Raw genomic sequence first — 22,927 nt, 5'->3', positions numbered from 1 at the left:
TGCTGTCTTCATACCAGGAGTTATAGCTATGTAATTACTTGGAGGTGAGGGTGAATATTAGGACTTGCAGAACTTGCAGAATGCATGGATTTCAGTATCCTGGGATGACTTAGCTAACAGGGCTGTGTATGGTTATCTACATACCACAAAAAAAAAAAAAAAAAAAAAAAAAAAAAAAAAAAAAAAGCTTTTCCCCTTATGGAAGGGAAACATTTGAAATGCACAAATGAAAAGCTCAATATGGAGCTGTGTACTAGTTATTTCTGTGCCTGGAGTTTCAGATGTTATGTGCTTATTCAGAGTTAATTCAGCTGCTCTTTGGACTCTCGGTGGATATATACAGTGCAAACTTTATTTCTTAGTTTAATTCTTTATTTTCTTAGTGCCTCTACTTATGTATGTATATTGGAAAAAGCTGTGTTTTTGAAACTTTGTGTGTGGCATTTTTATGTACTATTTGATTATCAGATTTAAGAGTTTATTTGTTGATATCTTCAGAGTAAAGAATTGCAATAACACCTCCTGCCTAAGATGGGGCGGTGTTTTAAAACTCTAATAGTAAGTTAACCTGCATGTTGTATTATGTTAGAGAAAGCTGTTAAAACAGTTTATATATATTTAAGTGCCCAAATAAAAACACTTCACATCTCACTTTCAGACACCTCATGTCTCAAAGATGGCAGCTTTTATTTATAAGTGCTTTGTTCATCCATTGGTTTGTCTGTGTATTTTATCCTGTTGATCTGTTTTAACTTCTTCATAGATGAGCTACATCTACTTTTTACTTTGCATACACTGCAACTGCAGTGTATCGCTTTCTTGCCTTGTGGAGCTCGAGTGCTGGTGTGTTAAATAGTTGTATACTGTCTACTAAGTCAGTTGAGTCGCTAAAATTTTATTGCAGTTGGTTTCAGACTTTATTATCCCCATTACGAGAACGTGATGTCCTACTTACAAAAGTGGGATACATCTTATTAACCCTGTGTGCAGGGTAAGGATTGGGGGTAGAACAGGGACAACATGGAGGTTATACTGTGGATGCTTGGCTGAGCACGACTTGCACTTAGCACTTTGTTTTCACTCTTGTCGTGTATTACTGTAGTTTGTTAAATAGTTAAAACATGCTTTACGAAGAGGAAAAAAAAACAACCCTATCAGCAACTTTTTCTGATAATTTTTTCTGACTTTTCTGAGCACATGTTAGTGAAGGTGCCTTTTCCTGTGAGACCATGTGGTTTTGCATATATGGCCTGGGCATTGTTTGTAAATTATAGCAGAAGATGATAAATTTCTTTGATTACTGTGTGTTACTGTGGAGAGTAGCATTGAAACTGGTAGTTGGGATACTTTGATTTAATTCTCAGTTCTTTTCAAAAGTCTTTTAGTCACTCTTTTAGTCACTTCTGTTCCATAATATTTAAATGGGATTTAATGCTTTGTATGAAAACGTTGCATAGGTAGGAGTGTATCAAGATAAATAATTGCATGGGTAGGATAAATTGCATAGTAAAAAAGGTATTAAAAACATTAGGAAAAAAAAGTAAGATTTTTTTGGTGTCATTGGTATGTTTGGTAATCTTAAAGTGAATTCGACACAATATAAATACACTTTTCTTTAAGTGGGTGGTAAATGGGTATTGAAATAACCACAGATGTCCTTAAATCAGAATTTAATTCAAAGGGTCTTTACTTACTTTTTCGTCAAATTATGCAGGATTGAAGAGGCTCGCACACTCTTAAGCAGAGTAATGCCTGAGCTCTGTAAGTTAATCACATTAGTAGTCCTCAAAGGACAAAATCTTCTTGCTATCAGAAATTATTGAAGGTTTTCTGAGTGTGGTATGGCACCATGTTTGGATTGACCTAATGGTCAGTTCCCCATTAAAAGCCTTAGGACATCTGTTCCCACTGTTTCATGTGCATCCTCAGGAGTCAGTTGAGTTTGTGAGTTTCTCAGATTGGCCCCTGCACAATTGTCTAAATAGCAAGGGCAGCTCAGGGGAAGTAGCAGTCAGGATCCCAATTGTCAGTGGTAGCTCGTTGTTAAATAAACTTAACTTGCAGAGTTAAACTTCACCTTCACATTCCATGATATCAGATACATGAGTGTCTGCATTAAAACATTAAAATGTTTTTTCTTTAACTTCTAGTTTGCTATTTCACCATTAATTTCACCCACTAAAGTAAGAAATTTTTGATGAAAAAGGTTCTTGTTCAACAGAAAGGAGAAAAACAGTATAATTTTGTGAATTCTTTCTTCATAGCTTTGAAACAAGAATCTTGTGTGTGATCCTGGCATCTTATGCTCTGTAGACCTCTAAGTTACTCTTTTGAACTAAACTTGATTTTCTTAATTTTGACTTATTTTCTAATACTTTATTTTCAGTATTTTAAAGAAAGATGAAATTTTTCTGGTTTTAATTTTTTCTTTTTTTTTTTTTTTTACTTCCATTCTCTGCTTATACTTCATCTGTGGAAGGACACCACCACCACCCCCCCCCAACCCCCCCCCCCCCCCCAAAAAAAAAAACAAAAAAACCCAAACAAAAAAAACCACGAACCAACCATACAAAGAAAAAAACCCCAAACCCCACAAAACCAAAACTCCCCAAAACTACAATCAAAAAAACCCCGCAAAAAACCCAAAGCAACAAAAAAACAAACCAAAACAAACCACCTTTGAATTATGCCACTGGAGCATTTAATTGAGTGCCAGTACTGTTTGAATCTGTGCCTGCTGCTTGTTGCAACTGGTGAAGTACCATTCTAATTGCTGGTAATATAGAGAGCGCTAAGTTGAGGAATAAATCTAGAATAACGATGGCCAGGTCTTTGGCCTACCCTTGTGCAGAATTCACATTATCCGAGTAAGTTGCTTAAGCCAGTGCTGTCCCTGAAAGAAATACTTATTAAACTATACCTTGTGTCACCAGGTGTTTCTATCCGGGTGTATCAAAGTAAAATACTCTTTTGTCAGAGAAGGGTGTTGAGTCTGTCTGATGCTGGTTTAGCATTTCAGCAAGATCACATTCCATGTGTGTAATGATGAGGAACTTCAGCCAGTTCCCTGATTTGACTTAACTTAAAACATTGACTACGACCCTGCACTAGTTGTGCGTTGTTGATCTGTGATATATAATTTAAAGACAACGTAACTTCTCATAATAGTGTTCAAGTATGTACTTTAATGTACTTCAGATATGTTTTTCTTATTTTTAGGCATCCTGCTTTTTTTTCTTGATGATTGCATGTTCTTCAAAAGCAATATTTTTAACTTCCTTATGTGCCAGAAAAATTGGACTTTCTTCTTTCATATATAGTAATTACGTAGTTGAAGTGTGGGTGGAAAGAATAGAGAAGGGGCTTTAAACTGTCTTTTGAATGGATTACATGGTACCATACCATCTCGCTGTTACGGTTGCCCCAACAGCAATGGGTATTAGTTAAAATATACTATCCTTTTTGCTCATAAGCTATCCTCTTTGCTCATTAGCATCTAGTATGAATTTGACTTTAAATATTTTTTTTTCCTTTTTAAATTAGCCTCATGCTAGCAGATGAAATGCACTATTTTTTAGAAAAAACACTGCAACAGCTTTTATATTCTGATAACTGCATCACTATAGCATCCATACAAACTGTCTTACAGGCATGTTAGTAGTGGAAGAGCAAGTCATGTTTGTCTCCCTTTTATAGCTAGCCAGCTCATGGTTTTTTCACACTTTCCCATTTGCAAAGAACTTCTAAAAATTGTTTTTCTACTTATTGTGCTATTTTGAAACATAAAAAGGCCCTGAAAAGGACTTGAGCTTTTTTTATGATTGCTTTTTATCTTAAAATTTTAAAATACAACTTCAATCAAATTTCTAACTGGTTTTTTTTTTTTAGCATGTATAATTTCATAAAACTGTATAAATCACCAGTAGTGATAGTGCAGGAATACTTAACTCTGGAAAGGGATTTTGTTTTGTCACTCAAATGAAGAACTTGAAAGAGGTGTGGGTAGGGAAAGAAAACTAAAGTTTGTTCTTTCTTCTGTGACTTAGCTTCTGTTGATTCTTGCATTGTTTTCCCTTAATTAGGTTGTCTTATGGCTTCTTGAGATTTCAATCTCAAGGGTAAACAAGAAGCAAGAAGTTGTGTCCCTCGCAGGATAAAATAAAACCCCTAATTCCAATTCTTCATGCCTCTCTTAAACTTCTTAAAGAAGCAAAATAGGGCACAAGCCCAATTTTTTTTTGCTTTTCAGGTCTCCTTTAAGAGCAGAGACAACCATGATCCAGCAGTTTTGGAGGTAGAGGCAAGTAAATGTTTTACTTCTTGTAAACATTCCAGTGAGTTTTTGCAAATGGCCTATAATTTGAGGAGACCCTGGTTGAAAAAGAATCTCACCCCCCCGCTTCCCTAAATGGTGAATTTGCTTCATATGCTTAATGTGAAGAAAACGATATTTAAGCTTTTATTGATTATTGACGGGCTTCACAACAGTTACATGCTCTTGCAATACCTAATTGGTGTAAAAATATACACGTTTAATATTAGTAAGGTTTTTGTAATAATAGTTGTTGAAGTTTTTTCTTTTGAACCTATCTTCAAAATGTCAATTGTGTTGGGTGGTTCATCATAGTGATTTTCTTTTTTTTCTCTTTTTTTTTTTAAGTGGCTAATATTTGCTACCTCCAACTGCTGGTGTTCAAATCAGAGTATTCTCACTAAGGGCAATTCAGCAACCTCTTATATACTGGGTCTAAACCTGTAATTATTTCTATGCTGGGGACATTTCTGAGGGCTCATGTTGAGTTTCTCCTGAAGGTATCACTTGTGTTCTTAAATTAGTATTTTTGCTCTTTTCTGAAGGCTGTATTGGAGGTGCAGGAAGGAACTATCCATCTGTATTGCTGAAGTTTTAAAAATCAGTCAGCCTCTGAGTGCTACTGCTCATCAGGAAATTTGAGTCCTTCAGGTATCTCAGGCTGCAGTTCCAGGGCTGGCTGCTCTTAGGACAACTTAAGTCAACTCTTGCTGTTCAGTACCACTCCCACAGCCCTGGCTAGGCATACTTTCTCCCTTCCTTGTGGCAGTTACTGGTGATTTAAATGACTATGATGACGTGCTTCAGTGCTAAGCCAGTTGAAAACTAAATCTGGAAACTTCCTGTTCCTTTTGAGAACCGTGAACGGGGTGGCAAGCACTTTAGTACATCAGGGTAGGACTAGCAGTGCCGATTTAGAAGAGCTTAAACTGTTGTGGGACTACAGGCTTTAGGCAAAGTGCACTAATTGTTCTTAAATTAGTTGAGCTGGATGACTGTGGCCTCTTGGTATGCTGTGGGGACAATGCTTTTTACATCTTCAGACAATAAATATAGGGTTTTTAGACACAAAATATGGAAAATACGGGCTTGAAATACCTGTTCTCTCTGCCACTAATGAACTTTTTGCTGTGTTTAATTTTCTTATTTAAAGATGCAGACACTTGAAACAGAGCAGAATTTTTTGACTGTGAATGACACTTAGATGGGTGCTAACTGGGAAGTGAAATTGTGAAACTGTATACTTGGGTTTTACTTCTTTGAAATAGCAGAGCTGTTTTTTGGGAGGGGCTGGAATTTTTCAGTGTTTTTGGCGTCTTTTTCATGTGTGAAAGTAGTGAAGTTCATTTATGACACATCTGGATGAATTCTTAATTTATAATACAGTGCAAAAATTAAAATGTAATTGCAAATACTTAGAGATATTTTAATTTTCTTGGCAGCCTACAATTGTAACATGGAGAATATTAATGACAAGTAGTGTGCTGACACTGTTAATTCTTACCATGTTTCTTTGAATGCTTTGTAAAGAAACTTCTTCAAACCTATTCAGTTAGGAAACTAGTTATTTTTTTGGACCTTCCTCTTCCTTATCATCAATAAAAAGAGACAGTTTGCATCATTTGTAACAGTACAGGATTACATGTATTTGGTACAGTTTTGCTCTACTTCTGTTCTGGGAGGTGGGGGGAAATGTGCTGTTCCATGTTAGGGGGCTACAATGGGGACAGGAAAGAAACTAGGTTTTGGTCAGCTATTGTGAGAGTATATTTCAGTGGGATAAAAAATTTTGCTAGTTGATAAGCTGTATTGACCCAAATTAATACCTGTGCCCGTTTGAGAAGGGCAAGGAGGGGAAAAAGAAAGTGGCCAGGTCAGGAAGTGGGAGATCAGCACCTGTCAGTGTGCAGTAAATTTGTCATCTGTTGGAAAGGCATTTTGAACAAAGGGATTATGCATGTGCTTTCCTGAAGAGTAGGAAACATTTAGAATGAAGGAAGCCACCTTTCTTTTAGCTATCTCTCTAGGATATGAGCAGAGCGTGTAATTATTTTTGTCCTCAGTTCATGCACAATGCTGTCTTATTTTCTAAGATGGATGAAACCACTGTAGAACGTAAGAAAGGCATGCACATAATGACCTTTTCTCCCCAGCCTTACCATCTTACTTCGACTTCTGTTATTCAGAAGTATATTAATTTAAACTGTAAAACTTTGGTTGGATTTTTGTGGGGGCAGATAAGCATGCAATCTAAAACTGTATATAATGGACATTTTAACAAAACGGGTTTGAAACTTGTCTTCCAAAGAGTAGAAGCAGTTAATTTTTTTTAATAACTTTTTGCATGTTTCTGATAATGTACTGGAATCTATTAAAAATTACTCACTTTAAATGTCTTCAGACTTGGTTAACTCATCAAGGATTTACTTTGCTTTTGTGGCTTCGTACTGTAATGACATTCTGTTTGGTTCTTTTAATATGTCCAGTATTTATTCATGATATTTCTCTCTTTGTTAATATCTTTGTTTAGCTGAGGGAAATTGCTAGATCTACCCCATGCTTTTCTTTGTGCACTGTGTTGGAAAAGCAGAACTTGAAATTTTGCAAAATTAAATAAGTCTTAATTTTTCATATTATGGTAACTAGCAGTGGAGCTGTGATAACTTGTTTAATTGTACTTTTTATTCAGTTTGCGCACTCAGTTTACTCAAAATCTTGCAAATGAAAATGTCAGCACATTCACTGTTTAATGAGATTTTTTTTAAAAAAATACATTCCTTTGGTGAATGTTTTTGTACATTTTACCAAAATCTGTGGGATTCAAAAAGTTCATGTGAAACTGGATGCTTTTTTGGAAGGATGATGATGTCTCCTAAACAGCAGTTGTAAGACTGCTAATTGAATGTGATCTGGAAGGATGCATATCTAGACATTCTCTCTGAAGACCAGTATGCATGTATGCAATGTAAATATGCTGATATTTAACTTTGAATTAAAATTATGAATAGCTTTCACTTTCTTTTGTGTTTATGTAATGACTAAGGGACTTTATTTTCAAGTTTAAAAATGATCAGAAATATTTTTTCATAATTACTCCTTTACAGAAATGTTACTTCAATAATTTCAATTAAAATTACTTTTTCCTATTAAATATTTTCACAAGGTGTTGTCATAGTTTCAGCCCAGCCGGTAACAAAGCACCACGCAGCCGCTTGCTCACTGCCTCCCCCTCCCCCCTCCTGGCCACGGTGGGATGGGGAGAAAATATAAAGAAATGCTCGTGGGTCGAGATAAGGACAGGGAGGGATCACTCACCGCTTATGGTCACGGGCAAAAACCAGACTCAACTTGGGGAAAAAAAACCAAAATCAATTTAACTTATTACCAATCAAATCAAAACAAGGATAATGGGAAGTAAAACCAAACCATAGAACACCTTCCCCCCACCCCACCCTCCTTCCCGGCTCAACCCCACTCCCCATTTCTCCACCTCCTCCCCCAGTGGCGCAGGGGGACGGGAATGGGGGTTGGGGTCAGTTCATCACACCTTGTCTCTGCCACTCCTTCCTCCTCAGGGGGAGGACTCCTCACACTCTTCCCCTGCTCCGCCGTGGGGTCCCTCCCACGGGAGACAGTTCTCCACCAACTTCTCCAACGTGGGTCCTTTCCACAGGCTGCAGTTCTTCACGGACTGCTCCGGCATGGGTCCTCCCACGGGCAGATCTTCAGTCACACACTGCTCCAGCGCGGGCTTTCCCATGGAGTCGCGGCCATTCTGGGGGGCCTCTGCTCCTCCGCTCCCCTCCATGGGCTGGGGGGGACAGCTGCCGTCTCACCACGGGCTGCGGGGGCATCCCCTCCTCCCCGCCTTCCTCACTGACCTCGGTGTCTGCAGAGGGGTTCCTCTCACATTGTGATCCCCTCCCTCACTGCAGGTTCCCCTTCTTAAATCTGTTCTCCCAGAGGCGCTACCGCCGTCGCTGATGGGCTCGGCCTTGGCCAGTGGTGGGTCCGACGTGGAGCCGGGGAAGCTTCCAGCAGCCTCTCATAGGAGCTGGCCCTGTTGCCCCCCCCCCACTACCAAAAAAACTGTGCCACACAAACCCATAACAGGTGTTTATTTTAAATGGGTTGCACACATACTATATAAAGAACTGATGGTATTGTATAGTATTTTAAATGAACTGGAAAATTTGTGGTTTTCATCTCAATGAGTGTAGAAAGCGAATAAGGGATTCCAAACCCTGACCTTAAGGACAGATTCAGTGAGGGCCCAGACAGCTCTCTGTGAAAGCCACCAGAGTACTGATGGGTTGCAATGTTCTAATTTCTATGAGGTGTTGAAGTTGTGGCTTACTGATGTATTTTTTTTTTTAATCACTGGATTGATGTCACCTGAGAGGTAAAGGGGGATACTGATTCTGAAGATCAGTCATCTCTGTACTGTAGGAAAGGCTTCCCTAATATATTATCAGCAATATTCTTAAGAGCCATTTAATATCAGTGCCAAGCTGGCACTCAGCTATACAGTCTTTTAACTGGTGTGACTATTACTACATTTTTAATCTATCGTTGAGAACACATGCCACATACTGGATACCTCTCATTCTGCAGTCGTTATAATCAATAGAGTTGTTGCATGAAATTGGTCATAAAGAAGGTTTGGAACAGTGGTCACACTTTGAGTTATCTAGGTGGTAAGTTGGGTGTGTCAAATCCCATATAATTCTAGCAAGGATTTGAGGCAACTGCTGCAGTAAAACAATGTAATTACAGACTGCGTGCAAGGTTTCAGTCATAAATACATGGAGGGTTTGTGTGCTGAGATCATCTGAGGCAGTAGTTCTGAATTCTTTCAAGGACTCAACTTTAGTTCATTAGCTAACATTTATTGTCGATTCTGTATTCTGTACTCAGTGACAAATGCAGAGAGTTTTCTGTATTCTCTATAACAAAATTTTGCTTTATTTTTAAAGTAGAAGTTAGTTTTATTTAATTTGCATTCGTATCTTGCTTGTTACTTTCTGTTTGTCTTGAACTGTTGTCTGGGTTGTTTGTTTACAAATAAATTTGTTCTGTAATAGTTGCAACTGAGTAAATATGGAAAGAACTGAACTATTTCAGGAGGAGGGAGTAAAATGATTAAAACCCAAAGACATATTAATACATGCTTGTGTAATCATCAGATTAAGTTACAGTTTTAGAGTAAACTTGCTGTTTTAATAGCTTAGCAAAAAAATAAGAGAATGGAGATAAAATATAAGGATAGACTTATTATTAAATGAGTTAAAATCTAATAGTCTTAGCAGTAATGCTATATAAAATGCTGTAGAAATGCTATATTTTTTGTTATACTCAGTACTGTACTACTGATTGTGGGTCACTGTTGAAGAAAAAGTTGAATGAATCGTGGACAGCAACACACTACACTATTATTTATGCACTGCTTACAACTATTACCATAGTATGAATCCAAAGCAGACAACACAAAGCTCATGCAGCCCATTCCTCAAAACAAAAAAATAAAGGGGGGGGGGGGGCACAGACACAAAAACCAAAACCTCGGAAAACCTGTATAAATGGAGGCTTAACCTGAATAAAAACCTTGCAATTAACTGGTAAGCTTTGTAGCTATGGAGCAAATCAGTTTTTATATGGATTAGAGTGACCCTGAAATTTAGCTTTTCAGTTGTTTCCAACTGGTAAAGAACCTCTTACCCTGTCTGGACACCACAGTATATTTGGTAACATGCTGTGAACTTATGCCACCCGTAGCATAATGTCTGTTTAACAACAATATTCTGTGGAAGACAAGTTTGTTACATTAGTCAATGAATTTGACTGTTTATCTTCTTCAAAAGACCCATGGGCTGTAGAAGGGGCCACTATTCAGAGCAGAGCAAGCCATCATCTAAGCAGTGGGATAAGAACCGTGGGCAGTCATCTACTTAACAGTACCTGGTCACTAAGAGAACACCCTTCTGTAATAAATAGTTTCACAAGGCCTGCTGACTGCAGAATTAACTTTGAGCATCATTTCTGGTCTCACTCCTCTCTAATCCAAAATGCAAGCATCCTTCTAATGCTTCTGTAAATCTGAAAATTCCAGAATTTAGTACTGTGGGAGAGATCACTGTGTAAAGCAATGAGAGCGAGTGAGTAACTGAGTGACATATTAATTATATAATTCGTTAGTGGAAAGCACTCCTAAGTGATTACAAAAGGCGTTTTGTTTCATTTTTTCTTTTTTTTTAAAAGCCTTATGTAATGGGGCAGTATTAGTGCTGCTGTATGATGAACAGGGAAACAGGGCCACTGAAACCCAGCTGATGTCTCTGGTGAAATTACACATTTTTAAGAAGAGTGTTGAGATTGCAAATTCAAATTAGAAGATGCTAGAATTAAGGTTGCTAGTTACAACCTTTTTGTGTAAATGAACTTTTCCTTGGAGTTAATCACTATGCTGTGAGTGACTAGTTTTTTTTTCTTTGCCGCACCCTTATTTAAACAAATGGGACACAGTATGTTCATTTCTCAGGTAACCAACTGAGATGTAACATTTGAAGGGGAAAATGTTGATTGCTTTGCATGCCTAACTTGAGGTGAGTGGAAACCGAGTTTTCAGAATACTTAACTTTTAAATAGCAATTTATGTATTACAGTAAAATTAGTGATTTTACCGCAGCAGCGATAAGTGCCCAGTGTGTCTACAGGGTTGCGAGTCGGGCAGTCAGAGCATGGGGCTCCCTCGTCCTCAGCCCGTTGTGAGCGGTTTGCTGCTGGCTGTGCAGTCTGCTCAAGGTGTGCCTGACAGCTGGCAGCTTCCTACAGAGGGATGTGCCCGTGCCCTCCTTTGTGCTCCGTCTGCTACTCGCGGGATGTGTCAGTGAGCCAGTTCAGCTTGCTAAACAGGCAAAACCTCATCTGACAGCAGGAGTTTGCCGCCATGTTAAACTGGCTCTAGAAGGGCGCAGTGAGAGCTGTTGCTGGTGCAAAGAAGAGGGAAGGACTCTGCAGGCGGCAGAGAGGAAGGAGAAAGGAATGGAGCCACTTGTTTTGGTGGGAGTGAGCAGTTACCAGTTCAGCTCTGTTGCTGAACTGAAGTCTATGGAAGGAAGCCTTCTATACAAGAAAACTCAGAATCGTTCTGACTTGTGATCTGGGAGAGTTTCTTTCTCTGAGGTGACTATGTAAGATCAATGTTCTGATTATAAGTACAGATGTTGTGTCTAAAGCTGACAATAATCGTTTAAGCAACCACTTATGAAAAAGTTTGGTTTGTGTTGAGCACTATGTTTTCTTGTTGGCATAAGGGGTGATTTGAATCTCATTAGTCAGAATAGCATTTAGCTGCCTAGGCACTTGAATCTTGCCATCCCTGCAGACCTACAGGAAGCAGGAGTGATTCAGACACCTGCTCTTCATTATGCATCTTTGAGGAAATCTTCAAGGCAGATTCATCCCAAGGATTGAAATAAGAAATGGGAAATACGAAAAATACTAGGTGTAATCATACCAATGCTGATACCCTGTTTTTCATTAAGGACAGGATTCTGCAAAGCACTTCAGCTTATGCAAGAGATCTGTTGTAACATTGATTATTCACACCCACCCCCCCCCCCCCCCCCCCCCGTTTTTTGCAGTCTGACTGTGCATGTTCTTGTCAAAACTCACAGTTATTGTTAACTTACACGTTTATCCAGAACAGAAAGAGCTGTTCCGAATCACTGTACGATACAGCTTTTGAGCTAAAGCTCTGGCATTGCAACCGTATCAGCCTGGCCCTGGCAGTAAAAACACTTTTGCTTTTCTGTGCACGGCCTCTTTCCTGCATTTTTCTGCGTTCTTGTAGCCCAGCAGTAAAGTACTATTGGCAAAGTGTCACTGGTTAAAGTTTAAAGTTACTCCCCTTCCTCTACCCTTTCCCCTCTCCAACCTTCCCCTGAACCAATTTAAAAAACCAGAGGTGATGAATGTTTGTTTTCCCTCTTTTTTAAACTTCTCTGAGCAAGAACAGTTTCTTTATGGCTCGGTAAGTTATTCGAAGCTTAAATACTACCTAGGTATGTTTGGTTTGAGTCATGAGTCTCTTATTTTTGTTGCTTTGACAAATAGTAAAAACCTAAAGATCACAATGTCCTAAAATAAAGCTAACAACATTACTCTAAAAATAATTTTATTTTGCATTACAAGTCATCTGATTTTAAAGAAACAGTGGTAACTGTTCATATTTTTAAACAGAGGTCACAAGTTTTTTGTGCATACGAGGAGTAAAAACTATGATGCTGTTATTTTTTTACTTCAGTTGGGGTTTTTTGGGGGAGGGGGAGTAGGGAAGAGTTTTCCTTTTGATTTTCTTAAGTTTAGCTGGCAGTTCTGTGCAGAGTTTTTAACTGTATCTGAAACTTGTCTATTACATGGCAGGTTAAGAGGTGTTACTTTTCAATTTTCTTGGCACACTGAGGCTATGTTAACATGTTCAATCTGAGTTTCTGTTAAAAATATTCTGTAGTGACATCTTCGTATACTTTTGTGCAAGAATTTGGAGTGAGTGAAATTTCACTTTTCTTACTAAGTGTTAAGCAGTTTCTGAAAAGATGTTAAGGAGGTTAGTAATCGTGTATTATTGTAAATGTTAACAGCATGAGAAAATGGGGAGGAGTAGTTCTCTCTTTTAAAAGCTTACAGTTATTTTGTAACTAAAAAAAGTGGAGGGTGGTTGTGTCTATATTGTCATTCTATAAAGTTGTCTTTACAATATGCTCCCATAAGACCTTCACCAAGATTTATGCAGAGGGATCCCTATTGATACATCTTCTATTTTTCATATATATATATGAGGCATATATGCGCCTCATCCTTGAGGAAACACTAAAAGCAAAATCGTTGGATTTTCAAGCAGAGGCTGAGTCACTGGACTCTGGAAGTGATAGGCACATTGAGATTAGGGAAGTAGAAGTGTGGATATGTTGGCATTAAAATGCAGGGTGTAAGCAGCTCTATTTATTCTGATCGCTCCAAAAGGTCACTTAGCTATTACATTTTTTCTTTTTGTATTTCTCTGTCCTCCTTTTCTTCAACAGAGCTGTAAATTCGGTCTGAAATAAAAAAGTCATTTATTCCTAATTATAAAAAAATGAAATATAATAAATTATGTATGAATTAATGTAGCTTTGTTTCTTAGAGTTTTAACATAAATAAGTGGAAATTGCTGGAATTCATGCTTAGATTAAGCAAGAGTAGCACCTGAAGAAAGCACGGTTTTATTTTGTTATTTCTTGAACCTCATGGTTTGTTCAAAATCACTTATATGTGGAGCTGTTGTAGAAGAGTGGGAGCACAGGTGTTTGAGGATGAGCTTAACTGAGAAATGGATCAATTTAACAGGGAGCTCAAATTATTGAGGAAGGGAGTGTTGATGTGTTGACCAGGTTTGCTATTCAAAGCAGCAGCCAAATCTAAGCAAGGCGGAGAGGAAATAAAACATGGATTAGAGAAACAAAAATGGTTGAAATTCAGTAAACCAATGCCACAATTATCTGGGGCAGTTACTGTTGATGAAAGTTACATGATAGCAATGCAAAAGAGGAAAGAAAATGTTTCAAAAAGTGTAAAATTACACTACCAGCCTAAGAGCTGATCATGTTCTCCATTGAATACAAAAATATGATTTGTTTTACTTTTTTTGCTTTTACAAGTGGTAGTGACTAATACTACATTGATTGCAGTGTTCAAAATTCAGTATACTGTAAACAGTAGTCCAAGTTGCAGTCAAGAACAGTGTTTTTGGTTTGTGTTGTTTGTTTGTTTTTTTAACTATTATATCTCTAAAGAAATATTCAAGAGCACTATACTGTGTAGACTAGAAGACTGAGGAACCAATGAACAGACACTTTTTTCACTTAAATACAGCTGAGGAGTAGTGGTAGCAGTACTTAGAGTAAGTATTCAGAAATGTGAAAGCACCCCTCAGGTATTTCAATCAAGTTCCCAAATCATTAAACCACAGGCTCTGATGATGCTTTCCATTTTCTGTGTTCACTGCACAGAAGAAAGTAAAAGTTCCATATGAATGGAAAAAAGGAAAAACTAAGGGGCTCGCCTTGAGGTTGGAAATAAAGGTTCTCCTCAAAGTGCTATTTACGCATTTTACCCAATCCTTCACAATTGCAACAAGCCTCTAGTCCCAAGTAAAAGAACAGGAACCCACCTCCTAGTGATGTCCTTTGTCATTGGGCCAGAGATGCCTCCAGCACTTTGTGCATATATTTTTTTAATTTTTTTTCCCCTCCTGGGCAGCAATCTGCCGCTTTAAAGGGCGAAGTGGAAAGTGCCTCGTTCTGCCTTTCTTTGGCCTGTTGTTAGAGCACTCCTGGTACGTCAGCATGGTGGTGTTGATGCATTTTTGGCTGAGGCAGTACTAGGATCTTGATTGTCATTTCCTGAACCAATGTACCAACTGCTGGACTGTTACGTTGCATTTTCTCGGAGTTGCAACTTCTTTCTTAAGGCAACTTTCTTGAAGTTGCTATGCCTCGAGTTAGTTTCGGAAAGTATATTAGATGAGGTCCTTTTGGATGTCAACACTTTCAGGTCTCCTAGTTTGAGAATCCCAGATGAAAAACAAGCATCACACTTTCAGTTTAATTAAGACTATTTTGCTTTTCAGTGTGTACTTTAGCAGAGTTTTAGACACCTTGGTAAGTTTTCGGGTGGAATAGAGAGGCATGCGTTAGCAAGGCTAGTACCAGTGTACTGGTCTTCCTCCTGCGTAGAAATATAGTGGTAAATTAGAATATAAAACATCTAGAATACTGCTTAAGTAAAAACTGAGATATACAAAAGAATCTTTATGTACTTAAAAGAGTAAATTTAATAGTATTATATAGTAAAATATGATGTTACTGACATGTTAATCCTACTGTAAGAAATAACTTTTTAGATCATGGGGGGGAATAACTAGTTCATAAAAACTGGTCTATTCTGGATATATTTTCTGTTTTGTTTTTAACATCCTGTTAATCATTGGTAAAATAAAATTCTAAAGTATGTTTAGACTCTGTAAACTGAATAATTTAATATCTGTGTATAAAAGTGCATGGTTACTTTTTTTTGTCAGCCTTTCTCCATATAAAGCTGAATAGCAGCTTTATACTGATTAATAATACTCATTAAACTTAGAGGCAGATATGTTTATACAGAAGTGATGTTAGAACAGTTGCAGGTTATTTTGAAGTTAATTTCATTAGTGACTGCTAATGAATGGACTTGAGTCATGAATTGAAATAAACGTACTGTCTGTATTTCCTGATTAGAGAATGCTCTGAGGAATGTGTCTGCTGTCACAGATTAGATTTTGTTGATCTAAGCCTTCATTTAAAAATGTCTTTAGTACCTTGAGATTCAGAATATGGAGGTACTTCCCTTCAAAAAGCCATCTGAAGATAACCCTGAATCAAGAAAACTATTGCATTCAGGTTTTATTGGTATTTCATTTTCTTTTCAGGGAATTTGGTAGTTGTTTACAGATACATTAATAGCGGTCAATGTGTGAAAATAATCACAGTATTGTGAAATGCCTTGCACTGCTTATTCCCTTTTCTGTAGGGGAATAAAATTATACTTGGATATCAGCGTAACTCTGTCTCCGTATGAAGTTTGCTACTGCAGCAGTACTGGTAAAGTTAAAATGTTAAAACTCATACCTGTAGTCCAAGGTCAGAGAAACGAACAGCCTCACTCCTGACTAGGTAAAGTTTGACACTTCATGGTAATTTTAAGTATCAGTATTAACAATTGCATTCATCTCTAACAAATATATCCAGGTATTGTGTTTATGCTGTGCATTTCATGTGCTAAATTCTCATTTATTTCCTGAGGATATTGACGCCTACAAAACTTTTACTTTCATCCCCAAACAGTGAAATATTCAGTCGTAACAGGCTCCTGGGTTTTGATAGCACTCGACACTACAGCTTGTTCCACAAATCGTTGCTCTTAATTTTTCACACTGGCACAACTTGAGACAAATAGACAAGAAGAAAATCCCGGCGAGATGCAGTCCTGTTGCCTATTTCACAGAAACTTACCCTTTGCGATGGAGAGTTCCTGCTGGCTCCGCGCTCGGGAGCAGTGCACTGTCCAGCTATAACGGTGCAGAGCCGGGGGGATGCGAGCGCGGTGACAAGGGCTTCCTCCTTTGTCAGCAGACCGTGGGCGTTGGATCAGCTCGGTTGTGCTGTGAAGCCGCAGCTTTGGAAAGATCCAGTGTGGTATTTCGTTGCATGTAGGAACCATTTTGACTGCAGGGTGGGTCTGAACTTGGGGCAGCGCTTGGTCTGCGTTGAGGCTCTGAGACGGAGAACAGAATCCTCTTCTGTGCGTTTAAACATTAGGTTGTTTCATGCCATCAGATTTTTTCAGAGTAGTTCTTAAAAGATTTTTTTTTTTAGATAATGCCCCGTTGACAATGTTTGACAGCTACTGGCTAGTTTAATGTGAGCTGGAAGACGCCCACTTCTTAATCCAAAATTGTTTTGAAGAGGGCTTAGTATACAATAGTAATGGATAATTAAAGGCATACTAAAGACTACCTTGTCTGACATTCAAAACAGTAAGTATGTGTCTGTTAATTTAAGCAATTAATCTGTTGCTTCTATAGGAGAAAACTTCCATCAGAAATTCTAAACGTGAAGTAAGCTACAGTGTTCTCCCTGACCAGGTGCTACTCCGTCAGCATTTCTTTTGTTACATTATTTTTTCACCAGCTTTCTGCTTGTGAACTGCTACTATTAGAAGCTCAGTAGGAGCAAAAGTCTATGTTAATTGGCCTTACTGTAACTGCACAATTAAAGCAGTTTATCAGCAGGGGTTAGGACAATCAGTGTGTTCTGATGCCTCATGTTATAAAATTACTTCTGTTGTTCAAACAGATACTGTAATTAGTGCATCATGTTAAACTGGGTGTTTTTGGTTTTGTTTTTTTTTTTTGCAGGGCTGGCTTGAAGTTTCATCTGCTAAAAACCTCTATTTTTGCTACTTACCTAAGCACTTATTTTGTTTGCATGCCTTTTCTAAAGTTACAGCTTTTATTGAAATGTTAATGTCAGGAGTATATAATGTGAATACAGTTGTGAATACGGCGGGGGGGAGGTGTTTTTCAGGTTTTTGTTTGTTTTTCACCAATCAGTCCTGTCAGGACTTAGATTCACTAGCAAGAATGGAAGGAGAAAACTCCATGTTTGTATTGACAACTGCTACTACATACTAGCACCTAGTTCTTACATAGACGAACAAGTTGCTTCATGTCAGGTAATAAAGATAACTGTGTTCTGTCGCTGGCACATGCATAATTAGATTTCACTTTGGATAGTTTCGTGAGATATGGTGAGCCAGTCTCTAAGTGGCAGTTATGTGTTAAAATATGGTCCCTCATCTTCTCCCTTTCCCAGTTACAGCACTGACCTTGTGTTGGCACTCAGTAGCCCCTTATGATCTTATTCACTCACTTGTCCAGCAGAAAACGGGAGGAAGGGGGAGTGTTTTTGCCGCATCAGCATGTTGGCCTGGCTCTCCGGAAGGCTGGCCGGGTGCTGGGGCCGGTCCCAGTGGAGGAGTAAGGACTGTGTGGGTGAGGGGAGCAAACCTTTTGAAGTTGTTAGATTGGTCACAAAAGGATACAATAAGACAACAGTAAGAGGCGATTCAAGTGATTTTTGTTTCATTAGGGCTAGAGCTCTCTTGAATATGTATCAGCTGATGTGGAGTTATTTGTATATCTGAGACTTCTAAGTGGTTTATTCCTTGCACAATATGTTACAGAAATCCTCTGTCTTCCACATGTTTGTTTTCAGCTATCTCTGCAGCAGAGGCACCAAAACCTTAAAATTCTGTAGCTCAGGTTGGCAGAGAGAACAGTTACAAGAATAAAAGTTACATGTTGAACAGCTCAAGATGGACAACTCTTGTGGCCCATGAAAGGTTGGGAGTAATGACTTAGTTTAGTGAAAAGAGCATTCTTCTTAGATTACTCTGGCTTGGTTTTACCAGTTCAACTGTGTCAACAAAAGGTTGTTAAGTAGGGTGTAATCAGTATTGAATCTTTGAGTAATGTTTCTCTCGGGCTCATTAATTCACGCCTGATGTTGTTGCATGGCTACAATACATATCAACTCTTATTTGAAAACACTTAAACTACAGCAGGACTAGAATTTGCTTACAATGACCTTTCTAATTTATCACTTTTTAGTTAAATTTAACTTCTGTTTCAAAAATGCTTTAAATCAACATATTAACTTTTTTTTAATTCACACAGCTTCTTTTAAACTGCTCTTCCAATTATTTTTAAAACTTTGATACATGTGTGTGAATGTTTTCATTATGGAAAGGAAACATTCACCTAGAACTACTGTCACTTGTAATGTACCTATAGCACAATTTATTAGACAAAATATATTGTGGTAATTTTACTAAATAGCTGAATTTCTTCTCTCCACATCGTAGCTCCTCCATTTGACTAGGAGAAGTGGCTATGAGTGATTATACTGTTTCTTATATCTTAGGATAATTTTAATTAAACTTCTTAGAATGTATTTGAATTAAACCTTTGTACGGTTTAAAGGACTAAAGCTGTTCTGATGCCTTTTAATTATAGCATTCAATTTGACATTATATGAAAACCTTCCTCCCTTTTACTTTAGCTTTTCTGTCGTTTTTTTGTCATTCAGTAGGGAGAGCAGCTTGTTGTAATAGGTCAGTGAAAACAGCATTTAATAACTTATCACTTTAAGATGAGTGTGGATACTAAGGTTCATTCTCAACATTTCCTTGAGCTAGTGGCTTTATTTCTTTAAAAGGCCCCCGCTGTTGGTACTGAGCTGTATTTGTATTTTCTAGTGGCCAACATTACTGGAAATTGTGTGAGGTAGAGTGGGAAAAGTGGATAGGATGGGAGTTGCACTTTTTTAAATACTATGGGGCATAGCTTTCTGAAAAAAAAAGCCATGTGGAAAACTTCCTTCTGCTCTTACCACATTGCATGCATTCTTTATTGTCTATCTAATATATCCCTGCCTGTATATAAAGAGATATTAGGAAAGTATTTCTTTTCAGTGTTTATTTCATTTTCCTTTAATGGCATTCTGACAGCTGGAAATGACTGGATTGTACTTCACCAGTTTTTAATTCGTCAACTTATTTTCAGTCAGTCAGCAATACTGTGAAGGTCTTTAGGCCTTTATGGTGAGAAATAAAGTTTGAGATTTTTTTTAAAGTTCTTGATAAAATATTTTGTGATGGCTTGCTTTCTTGAAAATATTTTCCCCATTGACTATTTGAATCTTTTGAACAATTTTAGTCAATTTTGACAGGCGCTTCTTTCCTTTGGGTTTAAAGTTTTTTGAAAATTACTGGCTAGATAGAGGCCTTATTTAATATCTTTAGTCGAGGGAAGGGATGTACTGAGTTTTCAGTCATCTGCTTTGCATACCTTACAGAAAGCTAGTAAGCTGCTGTCTCTTTCTTGTTAAGTCAATAGTTGAGGTATTAAGGAGGAAGCTTTGGGATGGGATATGGAGATGTAAGTAGAAATGGCCTTAAAGGACTGGGATGCAGGAGGTCTAAGACCATGGCTTGGAATTACTGTGGTAGGGTGAGGTGTATGGAGAACACAGGACACAAATCAACAGGGAGCTGGACTTCAGTACTTCTCCTCATGGAACTACTTTTCTAGTATTAAATCTTGGCTGTATAGATGCAAGTCAGTTGCATCCTCTGCCTGCTTTTTGGCTTCTTCCTAAATCCCTCCCCAAGAAAACAAAAAATAATTAGGAAAAAAAAATCCTGTAGTTATGTTACTTTTTCTTTTATTTTTGTGCAAATAAATTTTGAGGAGTTGAAGCAAGATATTTTTTTTTTAAACTACTCGATCCATTGACCTTAATAGCAAGATAAATACTGAGCAGTTTCTTCAAGTCCATTATTGTGTATAGGTACCCTGAGGATAATGAGTGTATAGGCACAGGCAACAGAATGAAAGCAAAATCTGTTTACAGAATTAGGCTATATTTAAGGATACTGAAATTTCTGCCAAACAAGGAGCACAGTGAAATTTCATCTGCCAGTTATGTTGCTCTTAATGTTCTCTAATTTAGCAGACAAGATAGTTTGGTTGTAATTAAGCTTTTCTAATATTGTTGTTCCCCACAGTTGTGGCATAAATCATTTTACTCTGTAGTTTCCTGCATCTTCACTACCTCTATTCTTCCTGTATAATTCTTCCATAAACAATCTCTGGGATACAGGAAAACTTCATGCTGTAAATTACTTCTTGTGTATGTAATATAATTTTGAATATATGCAATTGAGTTTCATTTCCCCAAGTCTTTTATTCAGGTTTTCTGGTTTTCTTGGTGCTGTTTCTTTCTTCTATGCGCATACCCTTCCTGCTGTGGTAACTTTTTTTTTTTTTTTTTTTTTTTTTTTTTTTTTTTTTTTTTGTCCAGAATAACTCTCATGGCAATTTCTGTTACTGCGCACTGCTTATTCTATAGATAGACCTGGCAACCAGGCCAAATTGCTCAACAGTTGCTACCGAAGGACAAAAGGCAATGGGCACAATGAAATAAGAGAGATTACATTTAAACATAAGAAAAAGCTTTTTTTTATTGTGACTGAGCACTGGTTGAACACTGAACAGGTGGCCTGGAGAGGTGGTGGAGTCTCCATCCTTGGAGATATTTAAATCCTGGCCCTCAGCAACATGATTGAGTTGACCCTGCCGTGAGCAGGGCGGTTGGACTGGATGATGTCCAGGGTCCCTTCCCACCTCAACCATTCTCTGGTTCTGTGAAGTAATTTGGTTTGTCTTAGCTGCAGTTCTTTTCAAGATAGCACCAGTTTGTAGTTTCTTTCTACAAAGTTAAGCAGCAGGGCAACTTGTAGTCATTCTCTCCTGCCCATCTTTTCACCATTTTCTCCCCAGTTTCAAAAGAAAACCCTAACCCACCCTTAAAGTCTTGGACTATATTTCATGAGTCTTAAGAAAGATGCCTTCCAACTTGAATTCCAGATAGATTCAATTTACCCGTTCAGCCTTTTCTGTAATAAGACAGGGTTGGGAAAAGATGTTTTCAAGACTTGTTGCACAGAGGACTAGTTTAATTTAAGTAAAGATTTTACTTGGGGGAAAATATGTTTTTCCAAACCAATCTTTCAGGATTTAAAAGGAGAATGAGGTAGCATAAAAAATTGCAGCTCTTAACTGTGAGAGGTTGCAGGTTCTCTCTCCTCCCATGAGCCTAGCCCTGTCATACGTTTTGCATCTGACTTTTTGTTTGAATGAATGACCTAGTGTAGATCTGAATTTCCCACTTTTGGTTAAAAAATAAAAAATAAAAAAAAAAATCCAACATACATATTGATACAATGTTGAAATACCATTTTCAATAAACCAGAAGACATTTCTTGGAAAACTGTTAACCCACTAAGAAGGCAACCTTGTGGGACAGAATGGAAGCAGTGGAGGAATTCGAAGGCCCAGTGCATTGAAGTAGAACAGAAGAAATTGGAAGCCCGTTCCAAACTCTGTTCTCTTATTTTTTTAACTAAATGTTTTTTCAGAACTTATTGTGTGGACTTTTATTCTTCTTAACCTTTATTTCAGTCTTACTGTTTGACTTAAGAAATAGTACTCTCCGCAAGAACAGGACTTTTATTAATGTACTTCATGACAACAGAAGAGCATATGTAGAACTAGTCATATACTAGTTCAGTTATCTTGCCGATAAGTATTTGGATGATTGTTTGTGCTGGGAGGTCTGACCCTAGTAATACATGTGATTATTGACCTTACACACAACATGTTCGACCTAAAAGTAAATTAGGGGGTATGGAAAAAAAAATACACAGTATCAACTGTTTATTGTCCTATGGGCAGCTGTTGTTTTGGGGGGTTTTTTGGGTGGTTTTTTTTTTTTTTTAAACTGAACAAAAAAATCCTCAGGCTGCAACAGAACAATTTTGAAGTAAAGCACTAATAGCTGAGATTATGTTAATCTGAAATATTTAAATACCGAATAACAGAGAGGCAGGCTACCCTGTTTTATGTAGCAAAGAATATATTATTCTGTGTTCTAAAAGTTACAAATCAGGCATAAATCAGCTATAACTGTGCATTTTGTTTTTTGTTGCCAACAGGTGGTAACGTGTCCAAATCTTCCAAGTTTTTGAGACTTTGCACCATATTATTTTAATTATGGAAGAAATTGATGCAGTGCAGTAAGGCTCCTTTATGCTTGCCCACACTACGTACAAGCGTGCCATTTAATTGCATAGTAGCTAAAACTTCATTTCGATGTTCCTTCTCTTTTAGGAACAGAACTTGCTGTGTTACTTGGGGACACCTTTCCTTGTCATTTGTCCCTCTTGCTTTTTTGTTTTTTCCTGCAGTGCTATAGTTGTGAAGGTTTATCATGCACCTTGTGTTAGTAACCAGTACCTTTCCCATGCCAGCGTTGTGCCAACTCACCACCAGTGCAAAAAGATGTAGCTGCATGTTTCTTGCTCTGCCCTCTGCTGGTTTAGGAACCTTCTCTCATTCATCATACCTGTGACATA

General features: G+C 37.8%; 1 protein-coding gene across 9 annotated transcripts in view; it reads left to right on the top strand.

Moving 5' to 3' along the window:
* The window catches only part of QKI (QKI, KH domain containing RNA binding), a 165,166-nt gene that overhangs the window by 85,954 nt on the left and 56,285 nt on the right, over window positions 1-22,927 (top strand). For 4 of the 9 annotated variants that reach the window (XM_030022990.2, XM_030022991.2, XM_030022989.2 and 1 more), the window contains exon 4: window positions 4,250-4,300. The exons of the other annotated variants lie outside the window; for them this stretch is intronic. In XM_030022990.2, the coding sequence (XP_029878850.1) occupies window positions 4,250-4,300 (51 nt within the window). The remainder of the gene's footprint in view (window positions 1-4,249; window positions 4,301-22,927) is intronic. 9 annotated transcript variants of the gene reach the window in all.

Source organism: Aquila chrysaetos, chromosome 8, assembly GCF_900496995.4.
Source record: "Aquila chrysaetos chrysaetos chromosome 8, bAquChr1.4, whole genome shotgun sequence".
Classification (NCBI taxonomy): Eukaryota; Metazoa; Chordata; class Aves; order Accipitriformes; family Accipitridae; genus Aquila; species Aquila chrysaetos.
This window is presented reverse-complemented; position numbering and strand designations above follow the sequence as displayed.